The sequence below is a fragment of the Engystomops pustulosus genome, chromosome 11 (genome assembly GCF_040894005.1).
Source record: "Engystomops pustulosus chromosome 11, aEngPut4.maternal, whole genome shotgun sequence".
Taxonomy (NCBI): domain Eukaryota; kingdom Metazoa; phylum Chordata; class Amphibia; order Anura; family Leptodactylidae; genus Engystomops; species Engystomops pustulosus.
This window is the reverse complement of record NC_092421.1, coordinates 76,943,689-76,970,096: the sequence shown is the minus strand read 5'-3', so window position 1 is coordinate 76,970,096 and position 26,408 is coordinate 76,943,689. Positions and strand designations below refer to the sequence as shown.

Here is a 26,408-nt window from a genome sequence, read left to right as displayed (position 1 = left end):
GGAGTAGCTGAGCACATTGTACATTGTGTCCTATCTGCAGGCAGCATGTTATAGAGCAGGAGGAGCTGAGCACATTGTACATTGTGTCCTATCTGCAGGCAGCATGTTACAGAGCAGGAGGAGCTGAGCACATTGTACATTGTGTCCTATCTGCAGGCAGCATGTTACAGAGCAGGAGGAGCTGAGCACATTGTACATTGTGTCCTATCTGCAGGCAGCATGTTATAGAGCAGATGGAGCTGAGCAGATTATACATAGTGTCTTATCTGCAGGCAGAATGTTATAGAGCAGGAGGTGCTGAGCAGATTACTACTGCACAATCATGGAGAATATTCCTCTGGCCTGGCTTTTCTATGTATGAGGGACCATACATTTTGTATTATATTACAATATTATATGGAAGTGAACAACAGTTTGTTTTAGTAGTTCTGTAACCAAATAATCTAAAACTAGAATCTCTAATTCCTGGTCTTAGGTTCACGCGGTGCTTTCTGTGAGGTGCGACCCGACGACAAGCGGATCCTGGATTTCTACAGTAAACTCGGCTGCTTTGAAATTGCCAAAATGGAAGGATTCCCTAAGGATCTAATAATTCTGGGGAGAACCCTATGAAGACTGTGACAGATCCTCTGCAGAATAAGCTAGAAAAGGGATTGTATCCTGGGGAAGCCGTGGAAGATGGCGGCCGCTTTACCCGCAGGTCGACTCCTATGCATAACACGACTCCACGAGCCCACGGATAAGGGAAAAAAAAAGTTTTTCCGGCAAATGTCTTTAACCCTCTATTGGTTGTTTGCATGAGCTCTGGCCCCCGGGAGCAGCGCGGGGCTCCATGGTCTGTTCTCATGTCATTGCCTTCTCCTGATTCGCTATGTTTTCCCTCGCGGACAGAGGATCTCGCAGGATTTTCCTTTTTTCTTCTTCCCGCGCCATGAAATCTACGTTGCCAATTTGTTTCTTTTTTTTGTTTGTTTTTTTTTTTTTTGTAAGCCAGAGGAAAAGGCTTGGATGATACATGTAGCACTTGGTATAGGGGGCCACTGATGGGTAGGACACGAAGCCCCGCCCCTCACGTGTGCTAGGGGGAGGGGTCAGCCCCGGGACAGGAAGCCTCTCTGTAAATGTGATGTAGAAAACTCTCTGTACAGTCTGTGTTGACCACGTTTATGTTTTTGTACATTATATTCTGTTTCTTTTTACAAGTACTGATCCGGCATGGTCCACGTAATACGATGGTTACATAAACCCCTCCCGCCTGCGCCTTCTTCTATTTATGTCACTTTCGTTTTTTGAACCTGAATGTTAAAAGGTTGGTCCTGACAATTAAACTTCTTCACTTTTCAGCCAATAATTGATTATTGTTTGCTTAATGACAAGTTCTAGAATTTTCCATTCTACTTTCTGTATCATTTCCTCTTGGTTTTCTAGATCTCTGCTTGCTGTCATTCTATAGGAAGCGTCATTGTTTAATGGTTGAATAGTCGTCACTCCTGCTAGTATGTGGTTCAGGTTAGGGAATCGCCTCTAATCGTATACGATAGGAAAGTACTTGGCGCTCAGATGCGATGCAATGTTATTTAATTCAACAATATTATATTTACAGTGGACTTTCACTATGCAAACCAAAATTATTATTTATCCTGGTGTGCATGCTGAAAGTCAGATGTAAATATAATGATTAATAAATATGCAACGGGAAGTACTGTATGATGTTATGTAATGAAACTTAATAAAAAGTATTTGGGGAAAAAAAAAAAATAATAATAATTAATTAAAGAAGATTGCATCCTAGTTGAGTGCCAAGTACTTTCTTATTACATGTGCTTAACTGTGGATAAAATGAGGTGCACAGCTCATTACCACATGACCAGGGATATAAGGAGTCGTGCACCTGTGTGACATCATATGACTAGGGGTATAATGAGCCGTGCACCTGTGTGACATCATATGACTAGGGGTATAATGAGCCGTGCACCTGTGTAACATCACATGACCAGGTATATAATGAGCCGTGCACCTGTGTAACATCACATGACCAGGGATGTAACGAGCCGTGCACCTGTGTGACATCACATGACCAGGGATATAATGAGCCGTGCACCAGTGTGACATCACATGACCAGGGATATAACGAGCTGTGCAACTGTGTGACATCACATGATAAGGGATATAACGAGCTGTGCACCTGTGTGACATCACATGACCAGGGATATAACGAGCTGTGCAACTGTGTGACATCACATGATAAGGGATATAACGAGCTGTGCACCTGTGTGACATCACATGACCAGGGATATAATGAGCCGTGCACCAGTGTGACATCACATGACCAGGGATATAATGAACCATGCACCTGTGTGACATCACATGACCAGGGAAATAATGAGCCGTGCACCTGTGTGACATCACATGACCAGGGAAATAATGAGCCGTGAACCTGTGTGACATCACATGACCGGGGATACAATAAGCCTGGACTTGTGTGACATCACATGCTTAGGAATCGGTGTTTAACCATACAGAAGCTTTCTATAGCAGGACAGCAAGCAGAGATCTAGAAAACCTTGAGTAATTGCTATAGAAAGTACATTGTGGGATGGAGTTCTACAACTTTCCAAACAAAAACAGTTATTTGCTGAAAATGGACAACCCCTTTAAAGAGAACCTGTCAGGGTGAATTGAGACACTAAACCATCCACAGGACGTTATGGTCCTATAGTTATTCCCTCTGTTCCTGCTATTAAATAATGATAATCCTCTTATATTTCCCTAGAGATGGGTCCGATGAGGTGCTTATTGGACCCATATTTGGTGCTGCCTGTGCTTCGGTTTTTATTTTAATAAGGGACGTAGAGGGACTTATTAAAGGTCAATTTGGGGAACTAAACGGGAACTAAACTACCGATGGATGGTTTGTCCCAATTCTCCCTGACAAGTGTCCTTTGCCCACAGGAGAGGGGATAAGGGCCGAATCTCTGTGTCATCAGTGCTTCATTCACTTTTATAGGGAACCATGTGGCAGATAAAATAATTGTCTAGAAGTAACGTTACAAATACTATTATTTATGGCCCATCCACACAATTAGATGTGGACCCCCTGCAATCAGCCGAATGGGGGATCTGTTAGCTGATGGGAAATCCTAGAGAAGTTCATGGAGCATAGGATTAACTTGTATGGAACTTCCGGATCAGCATAGAGCAAATGAGGAGGTCTACCTCTCCTCCGTACTGCTGAATGTGGGGGTCCACCTATATTATCCCATATCTGGTTGATAAATATAAGGAATGACACAACACCTCTTTTAAAGGGCATCTACTACCAGGGTGAAGGGTTGTATGCAAATGAGTCCGAGGGGCTCCAGGCTCCATAGGTGTTAATAGAATCCCTATGGCACATTTGCATACAATCTTTCATCCTGGTGGTGATGTCCCTTAATTGAAGCCCGCCATTGCCACAGAAGTGAACGGAGCACTGGTCAAGTGCATTGGACCAGCACCTCATTACCGGGAGATTTAGTCTACCGCTCTATGATTGTCTCCCCCAGCCCCATAGAAGTGAATGGAGCGCTAGTAATGTATTAAGGGGAACTGCTGGTTGGACTGTGCATGGGGTAAGTTTAATGGTGACGTGGGATGATCTGCAGAAAATCCCAATATTGTGATTTCAGACTATTCTAAACCTGCCAAAAGTTGAAGGAGTAATTTTTACATTTAAGTCACATTTAAAGGGAACCTGTCACCAGGAGACCCATTTTTAGCACTCCCCCAGTCCCCACAGAGCATAGTACATACACTGCCAAAGTGCTTTTGTATTAAAAATAGGTTTTACAGAAAAAAAGTTATGTTATATTGTACCTTTCATTAGCATCTGCTGTGTGACTAGGCAGTTGCCCACTGGGTGGGGCTGGAAAGGAGCAGTCCCCCCCCCCCACCCTTGGGGAACAGCTCCTCCATGTGACCTTTTCAAATATATGAAAACACCCATCACTGGGCTTAGCGACGCCCCCTGCTCCTCTACAGCCAATCCCGAGTGTGGAGAGTTATTCATATATTTGAAAAGGTCACAAGTTTCCCAAGGGTGGGGGGGGGGGGGGGAACTGCTCCTTTCCAGCCCCTCCCAATTGGCAACTGCCTAGTCACACAGCAGATGCTAATGAAAGGTACAATATAACAGATCTTTTTTTCTGTAAAACCTATTTTTAATACAAAAACCCTTTGGCAGTGTATGTACTATGCTCTGTGGGGACTGGGGGAGGGCTAAAAATGGCTCTCCTAGTGACAGGTTCCCTTTAAAGGGGCGTTCAGATTGCATGTCGCCAGCTCGTATGATCCATCTCGGCTTCCTCTTGGGAGTGTTCCCTGTAAGGCCGCGGTTGGGAACTGGAGGGGTACAGCTAGGAATCTGCTCTGCAGCGCTGTTATTTCCAGGATTGTTGAACTCCCCACTTATCGGGGGGGGGGTTTCATGGAGCAATCACTACTAAAGTATAGAACGTTCCCAGCAAATACAAGTCCTCGTCCAGGTTTCTTGTGTCAGGGAAAGCTGGGTGCTTACTGATCAGTGTAGATACTGCGACCCCCATCTATTCATATTAGGTTATGACTTGTCCAGGACCCTTCCGTTTCCTGTATCGGTGCCACAAGGACTTTTTAATTTTCTTTTTTTTTTCTCACTATTATTTCTTCTTTCTGATAAAGTCAAAGTGCAATGCAGCTCCTCGTATAAGGGGGTTATGTAGGATTCTCAATGTGTACCCATAGTGCCATACATCCAAGTGTGGCAGTTCAGGGTATTGCAGCTCAAGCTGATTAAGGATAGGTCATCTATTGAGCATCCTGCAGCACCCCTTTAATCATATGCACAGTGTACAGTAGAGCTCTGAGCCTCTGACCAGGTCTATAGGGACATCCAGAGCACAGATCTTCGTCCTGGGTCGTCGTGTACCAGGTAGGTGCTGGCTCCTCCATCTCTGTATTCTTCTTCTTCTGCTGCTTGTGTTGGGTTTGTCCTCTTTGCATGGGGTTTCTGGGTGGTGCTGTCGGTACGTGGCCATCAAGGGCTATGACGCCATTGTGCGGGGCATGTACGTCTCTCCTGGGAATGCCGTGTGTAATATGTGAATCTTTACTATAAAAGCCGATGATTTCACTTAAGACGTCTTAAGACCCGAGTCCTTGCATCGCTCATGATCTTCTGTGTGGACACAGGTGATGTGTTTTGCAGCCGGGGTTCAGGGGATTTAAAGGAATCGTCCAATAAGGATAAAATGACTTCAAACTTTTTAACCTCTTTTGCGGGCATCATGTGACAGTCGCAGCCAATCAACGGCTTTGTTGGATGATGTCAGTGATTGGCTGCTTCTTGTTATAAACACTAGACTGCAGGGACCATCTATTTCTAGTTGGAGGGGGGTGGACGGATGTGACACTTCCCTAATAAGCTATATGAAGGTGCTTAGCGTTATGGGCGACACATTAGCCTGTTCTATGGGACCCTGAAGGGGAAACTAGACTCGGACACATAATCTGATCATCTGTGTTCTCTATATCCAGAGGTTTCCCCGCTCATACAGGAGGGTCCAACCTCCAGGCCATAGCTTTTATATCCAATAACAACCCATTATGGGATGAGCGCACCCTTTAACCCTCCATGACTTATCTTTATGTCAAGAAGTTATTATGGATTTATGAAGAGGGCTAGAATTTGAGATTTAAGGTAGCGACTACAGGACTTCCATGCCAAACATTCATTTGCTGGCTTCAATGCTAAGAAGCTTCGTCCTCTTGATGTACACGGCGAGCGGTGCGGTCCTGCCTGAGGCTTAGTCCTCTTGATGTACACGGCGAGCGGTGCGGTCCTACCCGAGGCTTAGTCCTCTTGATGTACACGGCGAGCGGTGCGGTCCTACCCGAGGCTTAGTCCTCTTGATGTACACGGCGAGCGGTGCGGTCCTGCCTGAGGCTTAGTCCTCTTGATGTACACGGCGAGCGGTGCGGTCCTACCTGAGGCTTAGTCCTCTTGATGTACACGGCGAACGGTGCGGTCCTACCCGAGGCTTAGTCCTCTTGATGTACACGGCGAGCGGTGCGGTCCTACCCGAGGCTTAGTCCTCTTGATGTACACGGCGAGCGGTGCGGTCCTGCCTGAGGCTTAGTCCTCTTGATGTACACGGCGAGCGGTGCGGTCCTACCCGAGGCTTAGTCCTCTTGATGTACACGGCGAACGGTGCGGTCCTACCCGAGGCTTAGTCCTCTTGATGTACACGGCGAGCGGTGCGGTCCTACCCGAGGCTTAGTCCTCTTGATGTACACGGCGAACGGTGCGGTCCTACCCGAGGCTTAGTCCTCTTGATGTACACGGCGAGCGGTGCGGTCCTGCCTGAGGCTTAGTCCTCTTGATGTACACAGCGAGCGGTGCGGTCCTACCTGAGGCTTAGTCCTCTTGATGTACACGGCGAGCGGTGCGGTCCTACCCGAGGCTTAGTCCTCTTGATGTACACGGCGAGCGGTGCGGTCCTACCCGAGGCTTAGTCCTCTTGATGTACACGGCGAGCGGTGCGGTCCTGCCTGAGGCTTAGTCCTCTTGATGTACACGGCGAGCGGTGCGGTCCTACCCGAGGCTTAGTCCTCTTGATGTACACGGCGAGCGGTGCGGTCCTACCCGAGGCTTAGTCCTCTTGATGTACACGGCGAGCGGTGCGGTCCTACCCGAGGCTTAGTCCTCTTGATGTACACGGTGAGCGGTGCGGTCCTAACCGAGGCTTAGTCCTCTTGATGTACACGGCGAGCGGTGCGGTCCTACCCGAGGCTTAGTCCTCTTGATGTACACGGCGAGCGGTGCGGTCCTTCCCGAGGCTTAGTCCTCTTGATGTACACGGCGAGCGGTGCGGTCCTACCCGAGGCTTAGTCCTCTTGATGTAGACGGCGAGCGGTGCGGTCCTACCCGAGGCTTAGTCCTCTTGATGTACACGGCGAGCGGTGCGGTCCTACCCGAGGCTTAGTCCTCTTGATGTACACGGCGAGCGGTGCGGTCCTACCCGAGGCTTAGTCCTCTTGATGTACACGGCGAGCGGTGCGGTCCTACCCGAGGCTTAGTCCTCTTGATGTACACGGCGAGCGGTGCGGTCCTACCCGAGGCTTAGTCCTCTTGATGTACACGGCGAGCGGTGCGGTCCTACCCGAGGCTTAGTCCTCTTGATGTACACGGCGAGCGGTGCGGTCCTACCCGAGGCTTAGTCCTCTTGATGTACACGGCGAGCGGCGTGGTCCTACCTGAGGCTTCGTTCTCTTGATGTATTCAGTGGGACACAGGGGGCGTGGTTGCTATAACACGGTGGCACAGGAGCAAACACCACCACTAACTCTTGCTATCGATGCTGCCGACAATCATATATGTGGGCGCTGCCGTCTTGGCATGGAAGTTTGGCATGGAAGTCCTGTAGTCGCTACCTTAAAGGGGTATTCTCATCTGGGCATTTACATTTAATTAAATTCATTTGCCATTTGTAAACATTTCTTCAATTGGATGTTATTAAAAAAAATGTTCCCGTGTGAAGATAATTTCTCATAAATGTAGTCATGTTGTCCCTTAGAAACGAGATAGCTTCCTCGGTTACGACCACGTCACACTCTAGCAGTGGTGGCCAGACTTGCGCTATAGAGTCCTGCCGGACCAACAGGATTCAGCGATCATTACCACAGGACGGCTGTGCGACATGTAGCAACATCCGGACATTTCATACACAAAAACTTTTGTATCTTTGTGCAATCCCTCCAGCAGAGGTGGCCGTAACCAAGGACACAGACTAGTTTCTAAGGGACCATATGACTACATTTATGAGAAATTATCTTCACACAGGAACATTTTTTTTAATAGCATCCAATTGAAGAAATGTTTGTATATGGAAGATTAATGAAACTGAAAGTGAATGCCCCTTTAAATCTCAAATTCTATCCCTCTTCATAAATCCATAATACCGGTAACTTCTTGACATAAAGATAAGTCATGGAGGGTTAAAGGGTGCGCTCATCCCATAATGGGTTGTTATTGGATATAAAAGCTATGGCCACGAGATTGGACCCTCGTCAACCCCATAAGGGGAAAATCGCACCCAAACAAAATGCTACTTTTTTTTTGCATAAACAAAAGTAACAAAAAGTGATCAAAAAGTCTTACGGTCCTCAAAATAGTAGCAGTGAAAACCTCCGTATAAAAAAAAAAAAAAAAGTTATAAGCACCAGAAAAAAAGTTTTATTTTGTACACAAGGTTTTAATTTAAAATGTATTATAACGCAATAAAACCTTTTATAGATTTGGTACCAAGCCAAAGAATAAAGTAGTTGTGTAATTTGAAGCGCTCAATGAAAGCTGTAAAAAAAAAAAAAAAAAGCCCCCAAGAAAATGGCGCAAATACGTTTATACACCCAGTACATGAAATAAATGCCGCTCTAAGAAGTACAATTTGTTACACTTGTGTACAGGTGGTCTGGGTTATAACATTTTTTTTTTGGGGGGGGGGGGGGGGATAATATGTACACCCTGAAGACTTGAGACCTCCTGTGGTCCCCTCCTTGTCACAGATGAGACCTTTAAATATTTCATTGAAATCGGCCAATTTAGCTGCGATCAGCTGACTATAAGATGTAACTGCTGGATTCCCTCCTGCTAACAAGATGGACAGAAGTTCTCGGAGCAGTCAGGTGACATAGAAGTCCATGGATTATTCTAGGAAACACACGTTATAGTTTTTGGCTCAGCCAAAAAGGGGAGGGGAAGAGATCGGGGCCAGGTTATGAGCGCAACACTAGTGGAACGTGTGACCGCGGCCTAAGAGTTATTATTACATCTCCTCCTCCTTGTCTCACTGTTGTCCGGTCCAGCTGCACCTCAACCATCATCAAGGGCCACACCAATGACCGCCACAAACATGGCGCAGACCCCCTAAAACCTCTACAGTCCGTTCCTGTGGAAGCCCTCTTGTCCACCTGAGAGCGTGACAGGTCAGTGCACCACAAGGCCCAGCCACCCCACAGGTAACAGCAGCCACCCCTGCCCGCACCTCGTATCTCCTCAGCCCAGAGCTCAGCGCTGTATACAGTGTACAGAGGAGCCTGATCACCTATACACTCTGCTACTACTGTTAGTTCTGCAGTGAGCCCAGAGCTCCCACCCGCACTCAGCAGCAGGCAAGCAGCAGGCAAGCTGGGAGCACTAGATATGTGACCTGTCAGCAGCAGACAGCTGGGAGCACCAGATATGTGACCTGTCAGCAGCAGACAGCTGGGAGCACTAGATATGTGACCTGTCAGTAGCAGACAAGCTGGGAGCATCAGATAGGTGACCTGTCAGCAGCAGACAAGCTGGGAGCACTAGATATGTGACCTGTCAGCAGCAGGCAAGCTGGGAGCACTAGATATGTGACCTGTCAGCAGCAGACAAGCTGGGAGCACTAGATATGTGACCTGTCAGCAACAGACAAGCTGGGAGCACTAGATATGTGACCTGTCAGCAGCAGGCAAGCTGGGAGCACTAGATATGTGACCTGTCAGCAGCAGGCAAGCTGGGAGCACCAGATATGTGACCTGTCAGCAGCAGACAGCTGGGAGCACCAGATATGTGACCTGTCAGCAGCAGACAGCTGGGAGCACTAGATATGTGACCTGTCAGCAGCATACAAGCTGGGAGCACTAGATATGTGACCTGTCAGCAGCAGACAAGCTGGGAGCACTAGATATGTGACCTGTCAGCAGCAGACAAGCTGGGAGCACTAGATATGTGACCTGTCAGCAGCAGACAAGCTGGGAGCACTAGATATGTGACCTGTCAGCAGCAGACAAGCTGGGAGCACTAGATATGTGACCTGTCAGCAGCAGGCAAGCTGGGAGCACTAGATATGTGACCTGTCAGCAACAGACAAGCTGGGAGCACTAGATATGTGACCTGTCAGCAGCAGGCAAGCTGGGAGCACTAGATATGTGACCTGTCAGCAGCAGGCAAGCTGGGAGCACCAGATAGGTGACCTGTCAGCAGCAGACAAGCTGGGAGCACCAGATAGGTGACCTGTCAGCAGCAGACAGCTGGGAACACCAGATATGTGACCTGTCAGCAGCAGACAAGCTGGGAGCACCAGATATGTGACCTGTCAGCAGCAGACAGCTGGGAACACCAGATATGTGACCTGTCAGCAGCAGACAGCTGGGAGCACTAGATATGTGACCTGTCAGCAGCAGACAGCTGGGAGCACTAGATAGGTGACCTGTCAGCAGCAGACAGCTGGGAGCACTAGATAGGTGACCTGTCAGCAGCAGACAAGCTGGGAGCACCAAATAGGTGACCTGTCAGCAGCAGACAAGCTGGGAGCACCAGATAGGTGACCTGTCAGCAGCAGACAAGCTGCGAGCACCAGATAGGTGACCTGTCAGCAGCAGACAAGCTGGGAGCACCAGATAGGTGACCTGTCAGCAGCAGACAAGCTGGGAGCACCAGATAGGTGACCTGTCAGCAGCAGACACGCTGGGAGCACCAGATAGGTGACCTGTCAGCAGCAGACAAGCTGGGAGCACCAGATAGGTGACCTGTCAGCAGCAGACACGCTGGGAGCACCAGATAGGTGACCTGTCAGCAGCAGACAAGCTGGGAGCACCAGATATGTGACCTGTCAGCAACAGACAAGCTGGGAGCACCAGATAGGTGACCTGTCAGCAACAGACAAGCTGGGAGCACCAGATAGGTGACCTGTCAGCAGCAGACAAGCTGGGAGCACCAGATAGGTGACCTGTCAGCAGCAGGCAAGCTGGGAGCACCAGATAGGTGTCCTACAGGAGTCCTGTCAGCAGCAGTGCCTGAACCGAGGTCATTTCAGTGACTACAGGGTGATGGGAGGGTCATCTCATTAGGCTGGTGCCACACGTGCCCCTTTTTCTGCATTTGCAAACGTAAACAAAGCCGCACCCACCGGGACGGGCCGATTTCATCGGCGTTTCTATGGAAACGCCTGCGATTGGGAACGAGCCTGCATTTATTTAATGCAAAACACCGGCGGTTCCCAATCGCAGGCGTTACCATAGAAACGCCGATGCGATTGGGCCGCAGCCTGCCCCGATGGGTGCGCCTTTATCTGCGTTTGTGTTTGCAATCGCAGACAAAATGGCACGTGTGGCACCAGGTCTTCTGGCGTTTTTGGTCCATTTTTAAACGCACTGAAAACTTTCAGAAATGAAGAAAAAACAACATGGTAAACATGCGAAAAACGCACCAAGAGCGCACCGTGTGGCCGCACCCTCACACCCCAGAGTGTATCTTTCAGCAGCCACCAAAATATCACCCTGCACCCACCACAGTCAGAAGGGGCTTCTGTGATGTTACCAAGAGCCCCTGAGGCTCATTTGCATAATTTTAAAAGCCAAAAAAAGAGTAGATTCTGTTTCAGGAGGCAGCATGATTGGTTTAGACACTCCGCTTCCAACTTTGTTTTAACTATTTCGAAACACCAAAATGTTGCCCAGCACCAACTTACACTAACACGTGATGTGAGGTGATGACGTCATCGTCCCTAGAAGTGTAAGTTAAAACACGTGTGAGAAAAGGTGCCGTGACGTCAGCGCGATGACCCCGCCTCTTTGGAGTGAGCTACTGGGCGGTTAGTCTAGCGATCCTGAAGAGGTGGGGGAGGGGTTGGTGATGTCACGCCGCCGGCTCCTCCCCTCCGCATGAGGCGCCTGTAAGGAAAGGGACAGGTAGAAGAATGATGGGCGGGTCCTTGCACGCGGCGCCTATAAGGGAAGCAGCATGAATGGTGGGCGTGGCTTATACGCGCGGTGACGTCACGCCGCGACTAGCACCTCCCCTTCCGCCTCTGTACCGGCAGCGCAGGGTGACCCACGTGTGTGATCTCTCGCAGGATTCTCGGCAGCGCCATGGACAGCTACGTGTTCGGTAAGATTGTAGAGGAAGTACTACAAGACCCAGCACGCCCGCCTCTATCAGCTGCATTCTGTTACTTTCTTCTTGATCTTTAATCTTGGACCAACTTTGTAACTTTTAGTTAACTGCACCTAGGAAAGCTGGGGGACGGTTAGTTTGCCAGGAATGCTGGGTGACTGTTAGCACGGCTGGAAAGCTGGGTGACTGTTAGCGCGGCTGGAAAGCTGGGTGACTGTTAGCGCGGCTGGAAAGCTGGGTGACTGTTAGCGCGGCTGGAAAGCTGGGTGACTGTTAGCGCGGCTGGAAAGCTGGGTGACTTAGCGCGGCTGGAAAGCTGGGTGACTGTTGGCGCGCCTGGAAAGCTGGGGGACGGTTGGCGCGCCTGGAAAGCTGGGGGACGGTTGGCGCGCCTGGAAAGCTGGGGGACGGTTGGCGCGCCTGGAAAGCTGGGGGACGGTTGGCGCGCCTGGAAAGCTGGGGGACGGTTGGCGCGCCTGGAAAGCTGGGGGACGGTTGGCGCGCCTGGAAAGCTGGGGGACGGTTGGCGCGCCTGGAAAGCTGGGGGACGGTTGGCGCGCCTGGAAAGCTGGGGGACGGTTGGCGCGCCTGGAAAGCTGGGGGACGGTTGGTATGGCCCCTCGACTGTCCCTGTGGTCGCCCCGGCCGTCTTGTCCCCCCCACCCCCTAGGGTTAGTCTCGCCCGGCCATCCCTGCGGTTGCCCCCCTGTATGGCTAGTCTTCCCCGGCTGTGTATATAGTCACCCCGTCTGTCTTGTTCTCCCCTTGGCTGTATATATGGTCGCCCCCGTAGGTCCCTGCGGTGCCCCCCCACACTCCGGCTGTATATAGTCACCCCTGTATGTATGTATTGTCACCCTGCCTGTCCTGTTCTCCCCTCAGGCTGTGAACTTTCTTCCAAGACCACCTACTACACCTTCAAGGTGGACGAGGAGGACGACTACGACCCTAACCTGTCCCTGTGCACAGTAAGTTATCCTACCAGTGGGGGGCGCACTTGTTTCCAATGTGGATGAGTATTTTTTTAATGACTTCTACTGGAGATGAATGAAACTGAGTTTCCCCACAGATCAGTCTTGGGGAAGGCGCCAAAGACGAGTATAATGTGGTGGAAGTGACAGCGCGAGATTACAACAATAAGGACATCACCGTGCCCATCGCTACCCTCAAACTGTCCTGTCAGACTATGGTGAGTACATGTTATAGTATACCTCAGAGCTGCACTCACTATGCTGCTGATGGTGTAGTCCCTGTGTACATACATGACATTACTTATCCTGTACTCATCCTGAGTTACATCCTGTATTATACCCCAGAGCTGCACTCACTATTCTGCTGCTGGTGCAGTCACTGTGTACATACATGACATTACTTATCCTGTACTCATCCTGAGTTACATCCTGTATTATACCCCAGAGCTGCACTCACTATTCTGCTGCTGGTGCAGTCACTGTGTACATACATGACATTACTTATCCTGTACTGATCCTGAGTTACATCCTGTATTATACTCCAGAGCTGCACTCACTATTCTGCTGCTGGTGCAGTCACAGTGTACATACATGACATTACTTTCCTGTACTGATCCTGAGTTACATCCTGTATTATACTCCAGAGCTGCACTCACTATTCTGCTGCTGGTGCAGTCACTGTGTACATACATGACATTACTTATCCTGTACTGATCCTGAGTTACATCCTGTATTATACTCCAGAGCTGCACTCACTATTCTGCTGCTGGCACAGTCACTGTGTACATACATGTCATTACTTATCCTGTACTGATCCTGAGTTACATCCAGTATTATACTCCAGAGCTGCACTCACTATTCTGCTGCTGGTGCAGTCACTGTGTACACACATGACATTACTTATCCTGTACTGATCCTGAGTTACATCCTGTATTATACCCCAGAGCTGCACTCACTATCCTGCTGCTGGTGCAGTCACTGTGTACATACATGCCATTACTTATCCTGTACTGATCCTGAGTTACATCCTGTATTATACTCCAGAGCTGCACTCACTACTCAGCTGCTGGTGCAGTCACTGTGTACATACATGACATTACTTATCCTGTACTGATCCTGAGTTACATCCAGTATTATACTCCAGAGCTGCACTCACTATTCTGCTGCTGGCACAGTCACTGTGTACATACATGACATTACTTATCCTGTACTGATCCTGAGTTACATCCAGTATTATACTCCAGAGCTGCACTCACTATTCTGCTGCTGGTGCAGTCACTGTGTACATACATGACATTACTTATCCTGTACTGATCCTGAGTTACATCCTGTGTTATACTCCAGAGCTGCACTCCCTATTCTGCTGCTGGTGCAGTCACTGTGTACATACATGACATTACTTATCCTGTACTGATCCTGAGTTACATCCTGTATTATACTCCAGAGCTGCACTCACTACTCTGCTGCTGGTGCAGTCACTGTACATACATGACATTACTTATCCTGTACTGATCCCGAGTTACATCCAGTATTATACTCCAGAGCTGCACTCACTATTCTGCTGCTGGTGCAGTCACTGTGTACATACATGACATTACTTATCCTCTACTGATCCTGAGTTACATCCTGTATTATACTCCAGAGCTGCACTCACTATTCTGCTACTGGTGCAGTCACTGTGTACATACATGACATTACTTATCCTGTACTGATCCTGAGTTACATCCTGTATTATACTCCAGAGCTGCACTCACTATTCTGCTGCTGGTGCAGTCACTGTGTACATACATGACATTATTTATCCTGTACTGATCCTGAGTTACATCCTGTATTATACCCCAGAGCTGCACTCACTATTCTGCTGCTGGTGCAGTCACTGTGTACATACATGCCATTACTTATCCTGTACTGATCCTGAGTTACATCCTGTATTATACCCCAGAGCTGCACTCACTATCCTGCTGCTGGTGCAGTCACTGTGTACATACATGCCATTACTTATCCTGTACTGATCCTGAGTTACATCCTGTATTATATTCTGTGTTACTTTATATGTTCTCTCTCTGGTGCAGGTGAATCTTGATAACTTTGTCATTCAGCCTCCGGTGACTTTTCGTCTGAAGTCGGGCTCCGGTCCTGTTCAGGTTTCTGGAAACATCATAGTGTGTAAGTGCTGCTCCGCCTTCTTGTCTATTTATGTTGTGAAAACTGGGTTGATATGCTGCCGTTTTTGAATGTTAATTTGGACCCTTCTCCTTCTCCTTGCAGCACTCCCAGACTCGGATCTTGAAGAGGAGGAGGATGTAGATGATGATGATGACGACGATGAGGAAGAATTAAGCCCCATTAAACCGGCCAACAAGAAAATGAGGAACTGAGGAAATTTTACGGCTTTTCTTTAAGGCTGTGGTGGTCACAGAAATGGAGACCTCCAGGAGCTGGAAGATCCATCAAACCTTTCGGCTTTTCTTGATTGAAAAATACAAATCTTAGGTGTCTCCATGCTAGCTCCAGCTTTGGACAACGAGGTCCCTGCTGCCGGTCCACCTCAAGTTTGACTTTCCATTGCGGTTTCTGGTGACGCCTTAAAAAGTTCTATCTTAAGAGCGAGTCCCTTTAAGTTTCCCCCTCCGAGCCGTTCTCCACCCAGTTGACCCAATGGCGCTGACATCCGGAGAACCGTTCACCTCGATACGAGACACGACCGTGCCTTTTACAATATGTTTATTTTTGTACTTGAATTTAGACCTTTTAGAATGTTTTTGTATATTCTTAGTCTTTTGGTTCTGGTCCTTGTTTATGGTGAAGCAGACGCCCCCCTCCAAAAGGAATGGGGGGAGGGAATACAGTTTACAAAGTTCAGCCTGTTGTTTTGTTGATCTATATAAATGCAAACGCTCAACTTTTTGGCCAAGGTGCTCAGGTGTTGTGTTCAGACGTGACGTGGGTGAAGAAAACACTCCTCTTCTTCTCTTTCCCCTCAACTAGAGTCTATTGCACGCTGCCCTCGCTTCCCATGATGCTTTATGAAAAATTTTAGCAGCAAATCCAATGTGCTTTCCGCAAGTAGGGGGCAGATTTATCAGAAGTGTTCGAGAATAGAACCGTTCTAGTTGCCCGTGGCATGTGACTAGCGGGGGCTGCGGAGGCGTGTAGGTGTATTGGGCCATGGAGGGACACATCGAAAAAGTCAGGCTGCATCTTAGTTGTTGGACCTTTGAGTGGATGACTAGGAATTGGGGAGCAGGCCACCCAATCAGGGATGGATTATGGGAAGGGATCCCAGGGCATGCACCCCAGGGCCTCCACCAATTTACTGCTTTGAGGGCCCCCACTGGCAGCAATGTCTGTGCCACTGTGCATCGCTCCTAGAGCCTGCAGAGGCCCTTTACCTAATACCTCTGTGGACCGTGGCCTTACTAGACTGTCCTGCATTTCAGGACCTCTAAGGTCTCGGTCCCCTTGTTCTGGGTGTCATAAACTTGTTTCAGTTCTATGAGAGGGTCATTGGGGCTCTTAGAACTTGGAGGTTGATTCCTGGAAAGTGCGAATAACGTTAAAAACTTGTGGAAAGAAATTGGCAAACGTTCAATCAGTTCTGTTCACATTACTGCACTGCCGATCACTGAGTGGTCAGATTGGTGTTCAGAACTTTAGACAGAAGTACCTCCTGCTGTGTGGTAGCCCATTGGTGAGTGGAGACCCCAACCCTGACCCCTGAGAGCAGTACCAACTATACTGCCGCCATGTCCACCCTCCGTAGCAACCAACTTCAGCTTTGATAAGTATCAGGTCTGTACAAATTGATACGTTGTATATTATGTTAAAATGAATACGCTTCATTAACGTAAGACTGAAGAAGGCCCCTGAGGGTGGAAGCGTTATCCATAATGATCAGTCTGGGAAATCACAGCCTCTCTCAAGAATCAGGTAAAGCCGTGTAGCCTGTAATGATGAAGTCTCCTCAGGAGCAGCGCTCGTTAATGAACTCTCTGAGACAGGTTTTATTGTAATTGATGTGTCGAGGGATTCTGCACATTCGTCTCATTGTGTTGTTCTTACAATAGTAAGTCATCAGAATATCTTCTCTGTGTAAAATATGTAACATTGTGTTAAATGTCATCTACTACCAAGGTGAAAGACTTTATGCAAATGAGCCTGAGGGGCTTCCTGGCTCCATAGGTGTTAATGGAGCCTGGAGCCCCTCAGGCTCATTTGCATGCAGTCTTTCATCCTGGTGGTAGATGCCCTTACAGGGAGCCTGTTAGCTCATGTGTTATATATGAACTTCACACAAGACCTTGTAGATGAAGTGAAGTGGAATGATCTTTGTGTGCCCAATGGCGCAGGACCAGGGCGCTGCCAATTACAGCCGCTGCTGGGAAAGCCGCTGCTCCAGACCTCATGACACCTCATACAGTGGGGAAAATAAGTATCTGATAACCCCCCCGCCCCCCCCCCCCCGCCCCCCCCCCCCCCCCGCCCTACAAATAATGGAGAGATTTTTTTATCGCAGGTCATTTTAAGGGCTAGAGAGAATCTAAATCACATTCCTAAATATAATTCCTACATTAATACCAACCAGCAAAAAATCTGCTCTCTCAACCCTGTTAGTAGCTCCACCTACTCGGCACTCATTACCTGTAGCTCCACCTACCCTGCACTACCAGTTTTTATTGCACCTGTTTGAACGTGTTACTATAGATGACAGACCTAATGGTTGGGTTCAATGGGTTCAATTTTGTCCACCGGATCCAGACATATCGCCTGATTGGTGGTCGAACAACCACCCCAACAAATTGATGCAACTAGCCACGGCTGTGATTGGCCAGAGGTACACTATTGGAAAATGGAAAAAACACTAAATGTCTGTCAATCTTCCTTGGTCTGAGGCGCCAGGTAAGATCTTGGGATAAGGATGATTCTGAGAAATGCAGGAATGACCCAGAAACTGCCCAGTAGGACTTGGTCTATGACCTGGAGCAGCTGGGACCACAGTCTCACCGATTACTGTTCGTATCACGATAAGCCGCCATGAAATAAAATAATACAGGACATGCAAGGTCACCCGACCCATCGCAGCACCTGCCCTGGGCATTTGAAATTCACCAGTGACCATCTGGATGATCTAGAGGAGGCCTGGAAGAACGTCATGTCGTCAGATGAAAATGGATCTTTTTGGCATCAGCGCGAGTCATGGAGGAAGGATGAGTTTAACCATAAGACCACTGTCACGTTTTAAAGCATATGGATAGAAACGTCATAGTTTCGAGGGTGGTTTTCTGCAAAGGGGACAGAACGACTGCTCCGTATTGAAGGGTCGATGGGTGTAGCCATGTATCATAAGATCTTGGCCAACGATCTCCTTCCTTCAGTAACTGCATTGAAATTGGGTTGTGGTTGGGCCTTCAACATGACAATGACCCGATGCATACAGCCAGGAGGAGAAGCTCCAGAAGAAACATTTCAAGGATGTTGACAACCTATTCTGAGAATAGATCATCAATATTAAAAATGGCCCCCAGCCCTGAAAACTTATTAAACTCTACCAAAGGCTGTAACACATTGGGGCAGATTTACTTACCCGGTCCATTCGCGACCCAGCGGCGCGTTCTCTGCGGTGGATTCGGGTCCGGCCGGGATTCATTAAGGCAGTTCCTCCGCCGTCCACCAGGTGGCGCTGCTGCGCTGAAAAGCATCGGAACGCACTGGAGTTCACCGAGCCGGGCTGAGTGAAGGTAAGTGCAAGCTCGCGACAGATTTTTTTTTTTTTTAATGCGGCGGTTTTTCGTTCAGCCACGCCCCCGGTTTTCGTCGCGTGCATGCCAGCGCCGATGCGCCACAATCCGATCGCGTGCGCCAAAATCCCGGGGCAATTCAGGGGAAATCGGCGCAAATCGGAAATATTCAGGTAACACGTCAGGAAAACGCGAATCGGGCCCTTAGTAAATGACCCCCATTGTGTAATGATGTCTTATCTGCTGTGCAAGTTCTGAAAGGTCCACAAATAGTTCACACTCGACATTCATCATCAATTCCAAAATAAAAACTACAGTTGTGCCATATTCTTACGAGCTACTTTTTCCCCTGCGATGTCTGAATGACACAACCTCTCAATTCTTTGCATCATTGGGGCACATTTACTTACCCGATCCCGTCGCGATCCCGTGGCGCGTCGTACGACCAGGATTCGGGTCTGCCACGATTCACTAAGGTCCGTGCGCCCGATATCCACCAGGTGTGGCTGCTGCGCCGAGGTCCGCCCGGAGTTCACCTTCTTCCTGGTGCTTGATCTTGCGACACATTTTGTTTTTTAATTCAGCTTTTTTCTGAATTTGTCGGGTTGTCCGATGGCCAGGCCCCCTGATTTCTGACGAGTGCAAGCCGGCACCGATGCGCTAAATCCGATTGTGTGTGCCAAAAGCCCAGGGCAATTCGGCACAAAACGGAAATATTCGGGAGAGCCCGATGGAATCGCGGTCCGTGGACCCTTAGTAAATGTGCCCCCTTGTGTTCACTGATGTACAAAAATTTGGTTCAAATGTTTGGGTAAAATTTTACAGAATGGGAGCCCTTTCCATACGGAGCTAATGACTTATGAAACGGTTAAACAATACAAATCATCCTACGAAAAAAAAAACAAGCTGTCATATCATGGGATGGATGAAGTGATGGATTGTGGAATTTGATGATGGAAAAAAAAACAACATAAATCATCCATAAAAAAAATGGAATTTCTTGGCTGATTAGACCCAAAATATTCTTGATATTGAGAGATTCATCTGTTATTTTCCCCTCTCGTTATATGTAATTATGTGAGATACGTGGATCATTACTGTCCCATGACTATATTTTCTTGAACTGATGTTAATGGTTGACATTCCCTGAAGCTTTACAGTCTCCGACCTCGAATCTCCAAGGAAATTTCTATTGGATACTTTTTTTGTATAAATTCAGGAAGGAAACCTTCTTCTCTCCGAATCCCAGCAATGTTTCTACAGATGTACATCAACCACACGAAAACATTGTTCTTCTTCCTTTGATCTCATTGTGGGAGATGACAAACTCCACCATCACTGAATTTGTCCTCCTTGGCTTCCATGAGCTTCCGAGCTTCCAGTTGAGTTTATTCTTCATATTTGTGTCGATCTATGTTGTAACATTAGTTGGAAATTCTCTAACATCTTGTCTGTTTTGCTTGGATCGTCACTTTCACCGTCCCATGTATATCTTCCTATGTAACATGTCTGTATTGGATATGTCCTTCTCCTCAATGGTTCTGCCCAAGTTATTGGACATCTTTCTAACTGGTAACAATGTCATCTCCTACAATGGCTGTATGACTCAGGTCTTCTTCTTTGTGTTGCTCATGGTGACGGAATATCTTATCCTGGCGGCCATGGCTTATGATCGCTATGTGGCCATCTGTCTTCCTCTACGTTACTCTCACTTCATGAGTCTACAAGTCTGTTTCTGGATGTCATGGATGTCCTGGACGTTAGGGGTCCTTGATGGAACTCTTTATGTCTTTCTAATATCATCTTGTACATTTTGTGGGTCAAACGAAGTAGACCACATATTCTGTGAACTGAAGCATGTAATAAAGCTTTCTTGTAGTGACGTTCATACCATAAAAACATTGATCCTTGTACTTGGCACTATCATTGGCTTTGTTCCTTCGGTCATGACCTTGGTGTCCTACATATACATCATCTCAACAATCCTAAAGATTAACTCTAAAGAAGGAAGACACAAAACCTTCTCCACCTGCTCCTCGCATCTCACAGTCATCCTCATGTTTTATGGAATATTATTCGGCATGTATCTGATGCCAAAGTCTAGCTTCTCCATGGACCAGGACAAGGTGTTTTCCATATTGTACGCAGGAGTCATTCCAATGCTCAACCCTCTCATTTACAGCTTGAGAAATCAAGAAGTGAAGAAAGCTCTACACAAAATAAGAAGGTATATTTTTTATTGAAAACTTTGTTAAATGTAGAATGGAGGAACAATAGTAAGTCAAAGAGTGAAAGTCATGTTTCTCCATGAACTAAGGCATCAGTAGCTTCAGTTTCCATTGACCATGACTGACCTTTGATTTGGCCAGTTGGCTTTAAAAAGATCACTACTTGAGAAAACTAAGGGAGGACCTGCTTCTTCCAACTGTTAGGACATGGAGTCGGAACACGTGAAGAAGAGGGTTGGCCAAAATACTCATCTTTCTAAAATGATGTAGTCAAAGAAAAACTTAAATATTTCAGAATATTTTGGCAAACATATAAGAAGAATCAGAAAATCGAGATGAGCTATTCCATGATGATGATGCTATAAGAAACTCTGGATTATTGGGAAGAAAATTCGGAAGTCTATTCTCCAACCCAAACTACAGGTTTTTAACCCATGATTTAAAATTTACAATCTAAAATGTTTCTTGAGCTGCACAAATTTTCTTGCCTGTACTTTCCTAGGCAGTCAGGGGGATATTTCACCTCTATTATTTGTATTGTGCCCACAAATATATCCTTTATATGTGAATTCCCCAGAACCCCTTCCCTTTATTCCGCAGTAACCCCAACATATCTTGTATCTCAATTCACCTTATATTCATACATACACAGATATTGGTTGACAACTTGATCTTGTAAACCAAGAAAAAGAAAGGCAGATGCGATGAAAAAAATGTCAAACTTTATTAAATACCAATATGTACAATAAAAACAATTAAAAATCCCATATAGAGAATGAAAGAACAATGATCTCCCTGAGCCCAGATAGTATAATAAAGATAAAGATCCGTATAGAATATGTAGAATATAACAGAACTAAATACTTCTCAACTAAGGTAATTCGGGCACTTGTGATCTCCCGCTTTCCCAGTCCTGACTCCTATTGGTAATGTAGCCACTTATACCACTTTTTGCACTACTGTCTCCTTAGTATTCAGGAACTCTTGGATTGTGATATGTTACCCTGTATTTGAATATTACCTTATTTGAGAAGTATTGTCATGGTGTGGGAAGAGTCTCTGAGGGCAGAGTCTGTGCCTTACCCGGTGGCGGGCAAGGCAATGGATGCAGGAAACAGTCACAACTTGAGATGACAGCAGGAACGCAGAGGAGTACTAGAAATGCTGGTACGGAATGAAGACACCGCTGGGCTGGAACCCTGGAAGGCTCGGCAGAAGCACAGGAAGGCAGGAGGTCACCACTGGGCTGGAAACCTGGACGGCACAGCAGGAGCACAGTCGTACGGGAACTGACCACAGGCGACGGACCACAGGAGACGGACCACAGGAGACGGAGCACAGGAGACGGAGCACAGGACTCGGACCACAGGACACGGACCACCGGACTTGGACCCCAGGATACGGACCACAGGATACGGACCACCGGACTCGGACCACAAGCTACAGACCACAGGACACGGACCACAGGGATGCGTCTGGAAACGCACAAGAACAGGGACACAGAGGCGTCTGGAAATGCTCAGGAAACAGGACCTTGGGATACACACAGGAGGCTTTCACTTCAGTGGGAAGACTTGAAGATCCGACCAGTGAAGGAAACCGCCGGGTTATATGGGAAACTTATAGTGACCAACACCAATGGAAAGGACTCTGGCCCTTTAAGTTCAGGGAAGAGAGCGTACATTACTTCAGGAGAAAATACAAAATTTATATTATCAAACACATTAACCATTTGGTAATTTAACAGAATACATATAAACATACTGCACAATATAAATACTTCTAGCACTGGAAGGTTTTATAGAATGAGCATAAGTCAAAGTTACATACATTCCCACAGGCATACAGCATATACTGTGTCACAACATATACAATAAATTAAGATTCATATATGGCAGTGGTGGTGAACCTAGGTGGCACTCTAAGCTCTTTCTGTGGGTACCTGGGCCATCGTCCCAGCACACCAGACAGGACTCAAAGAATTTTCCTGCAGTTCCAAACAACTTAAAAGATTCTGCTTTCAGTGATTTTTTAAAGTGAAACGTACTTGGGTACATGGGACTGTAAGAAGAAGAGCCGAATTATCTTTGGAGGACCTCCTACTGGCCCCATGATTCTCTGTGTACAGAAGGACACTGGAAAGAAGCTAAAATGATGCAAATTTTCCATATTTTTTCTGTCCTCAGGAGGCCATTATAATTAAACGTTGTTGAAGAACAGGGAGCAATAAGTTACTGCTTTATTTTGGCTGGCACTTTGTAATAAATGAGGGCACTATTGGGTTACAGTTTAGGCACTTGGTCCCTAAAAGGTTCACCATCACTGATATATGGTGTTATGAACACACAGGAATATAATCCTCTAGCATGCAGTGAAAACATTGTACTGGCACAATGCTTGCTCAATTGACCTAACTAAACGCGCATTGCATTTCAATTACGGCGACGACAAAGTGTAAAAACGGAAAAGGGTGCGGAGTGGAAGGGGAGGGGGTGGGGGTAACACTTGCCTGAAGCTTTATTGAAAGACAGACACAGAAGGGGGAAAAATAAGGAAGGGAACCTGCCAAAAGTCCACTTCCTGGTTTGGTGCATTTGCATAATATATGCGTGACCCAGAATCCCCTGTAAAAGTCCAAATCTAGTGAAAAGTGAGTGTTTTCTGGTATTTTCCAGATAACCACAGCCTGAAATTCCTAACACACCTAATCTAAGCAAAGTTGAGCATTTTATACAAAAGTCCTGAACTTGTGCAAAGCGTAGATGTCTTGTAAAGTCCAAAAAAGCGGCTTCTGCCTGGATTCTCCCTGAGGGAGGCAGTGGGCGCCCGGGGAGACGATCCTAGCTCACAGCAGGGGGTCAAAATCCAGTTAGGCCTTATCCTGGCTTGCTTATACTGAGTTGTCACAGATAAGACATAGATTCCTGTTTCGGCACTGCAGCATCATCATCTCTGCTGCTCAATAAACATTGGCGGAGGGGGGGAGGAGCTTCATCGGTGGGGCTTCCACTGTCCCCCTACTTGTGAATAATCCAGCAGGCTGTTGAGGACAAGTTTGACAATCAGGCGTTGTCAAGGCTGTCTTGTGCCAAGGGAGGAGTCTTTCGGTGTACCAGATGGTGTCCTTGTAGTAATTTACGAGGGGCCAGGCGGCCTGGATATCTTCGATGGCATGAGTGCCCTGGAACAGCCATAAAGCACCGCATGGTGAGTTATGGAGTTCCTTGGCACAGAGTCTTGGAAATGGGGCTCCAGGGCGTCCAACAGGCTCTGAGCAAAGGGGCACCCCCAAAACAGGTGCAGGGGAGTCTCCTCCATCCAGGGGCAATAGGGGGTGTTGCTCAGTCTTCGGGCATATGTGAAGGCCCGCAGGATGGCCATCCACGAGATGTCCTTGTTCCTGTTGAGCAGTCTGGCCCAGGACACGTTGGCCCAGGCCGCCTGGGCCGTGTCCTGGGTGACTCCTGGGACAAATTCCACCAAATCTTTGGCTCGGATGAGCTTGTGCACGGTCTTTGGTTTCCGCAGGTCGGGCTTGAGTCCCTCCAGTTGGTGCTCCCTCACGAAGCGGACGGCCTGGCCGTAGTACCAGGGCGCGTCCCAGTTGTAAGGGATGGAGCTGTCCCACTTGTCCCAGCCGAGCCCCCTCCAGAGGGGCAGGAGGAAAAAGCGGGACATGGACTTTCCTGCGGATCTTGCAGAGTTCCTCAGGGTCCTGCGCACGCAGTCGCAAACAAAGAAGATCCAGAGCAAAGTGGAGATGTCGGGGATACCTTTGCCCCCATTGCTTGGCTCCTTGAACATGACCTTGTTCAGCTTCCAGGAGCCCGGGCCAGGTGGGAAGCCGTGGCCCAGGGCGCACCTTACCTGCACGGCCCTGTGGTCGGAGAAGAAGCAGGGGACCGTGGAGGACCCGCACTGCCTGATCGCCTTGGAGGTGAACACAAAGTCGATCCTAGAATGGGAAGCGCCGTTGGAGCTGCTCCAGGTGTAATTTACAGAGCCGGCCCCGACGGCGTCCCTCAGGGATGCTTCCGTCACTACCTCTATCAGCAGTTTGGACGTGGCGTCCAGCTTGCGTCACTCTTCCTCTATGACGCAGTTGAAGTCGCCGGCCAACACTACCGCCTGAGTGGTGGCGAGTTGCGGCCTGAGGTTCTGGAAAAGCTCCAGTCGCTCACCCCTGTCAGGGGAAGCGTACACGCTGATGAGCCGCTCGGGCTCACCCGCCCAGGAGCCGTCTACGACCAGAAGTCGGCCGCAGACTAGCTCCTGGACAGAATCAAGTGTGAAAGCGCTCCCCCTGAGAAGGATGGCGGTACCAGCAGACCTGCAATTGCCCCCACCGGACCAGTAGGAAGGACCGTGACTCCAGCCCCTGGCCAGATGGTCGTAGGACCTAGAGGAGGGGATACCGCATTCCTGTAACATGTAAACATCACATGAAAGGGAGGCAAGCTAAGTTAGTGCAGTCTGACAACGAAACTTATCTCTAATGCTTCTAACATTGATGGAAAAAAACGGTTAGGTTAGCCATCATGAGGGAAGAAAAAGAGGGTTAGGTTGGGACGATACCGTCCGGAACCTTTTTGAGGTTCTCCAGCACCTCGTCCAGATGCTGTTCATCCATGCGGTCAGGTCGATGGAGCTGGAGAGGGGGCCGTGTTCCCTGAACCTCGAAGAACTCCTCCTTTTCTGCGTCCTGTTCGGCCGCCTGGGGCGGCTCCGGCTGACGGGGCTGTCCCTCTGTTTCCTCTTCCTTTGCCTTGGCTTTGGGGAGACAGGGTCGGAGACAAGGGCTTGGGGGAGGTAGGGGAAGTTTGTCTCTGTCATGGCAAGAGGAGAGGTGGCGGGGGAGGAGGTCATTAGTGTAACCTCTTCAAAGGAGTTGGGGATGGACTGGGGCGGGAGGGTTGCCTTAGGGGCTGGTGACATTCTCAGCTGGGGAGGGCTAGGAGGTGGAAGGTGTCACCTTCTTTGTCTTACCAGACTTGGGTTTTGACGCCTCCGACTGCTTGTTCGCATTCTTTGACGCCTTCTTCCTGGGCTGAGGTGTCGACACAGCGGGCGTCCACGCTTCAAAGCCCTTGGCCAGAGCCAGTGCAGCAACGTCTGCCCAGGTCCTTTTCCTCTCTGAACAATCCTTGTAGAGCTGTCCAGCTAGTCTGCAGAGGTTACATGTGGTTCTCCTCGGGCAATCCTTAGAGACGTGACCCGCCACCCGGCAGTTCTTGCACGCCTCCTCCTTGCAGGCCTTGATCACGTGCCCTTCTAGTCCGCATTTCCGGCAGGTCCGCGGCATGTCCGACTAGTAAATCAGGCCATAGGAGTTCCCCAGCGTGAAGGACTGGGGCAGGTGCTTGAGTCCGTCCTTGGCTTCCGGGTCCGGCAGGAGCCGGACGGTTGCCATCCACTTACCCATCCCTCGAGAGGAGGGTGTTGATGTCGCTTCCGGGGGTCCGCAGGTTCCACATGGACACCGTAATCTTCCTCTCTTCCCTCTGCAGCAAGCAGTTGCCGACAAAGTTGG

General features: G+C 48.4%; 3 protein-coding genes across 3 annotated transcripts in view; all 3 read left to right on the top strand.

The window, feature by feature from the left end:
• OGA (O-GlcNAcase) overlaps positions 1 to 1,264 on the top strand; it is a 29,322-nt gene extending 28,058 nt beyond the window's left edge. Inside the window, exon 16 of the mRNA XM_072130477.1 lies at positions 476 to 1,264. Within this exon, the coding sequence (XP_071986578.1) occupies positions 476 to 612 (137 nt within the window). The 3' untranslated portion in view covers positions 613 to 1,264. The remainder of the gene's footprint in view (positions 1 to 475) is intronic.
• Positions 1,265 to 11,779: 10,515 nt separating this feature from the next.
• NPM3 (nucleophosmin/nucleoplasmin 3) lies at positions 11,780 to 15,774 on the top strand. The gene is made up of 5 exons (XM_072130062.1): positions 11,780 to 11,935; positions 12,824 to 12,909; positions 13,011 to 13,130; positions 14,985 to 15,078; positions 15,181 to 15,774. Exons 1-5 carry the CDS (start codon positions 11,917 to 11,919, stop codon positions 15,288 to 15,290), a joined length of 429 nt encoding a protein of 142 aa, XP_071986163.1. The 5' UTR covers positions 11,780 to 11,916; the 3' UTR covers positions 15,291 to 15,774.
• A 4,195-nt stretch (positions 15,775 to 19,969) lies between these two features.
• Positions 19,970 to 20,893, top strand: LOC140105492 (olfactory receptor 8D4-like). Its single transcript, XM_072129438.1, has one exon. The coding sequence runs from the start codon at positions 19,970 to 19,972 to the stop codon at positions 20,891 to 20,893; it is 924 nt and encodes a 307-aa protein (XP_071985539.1).
• Positions 20,894 to 26,408: the final 5,515 nt, after the last annotated feature.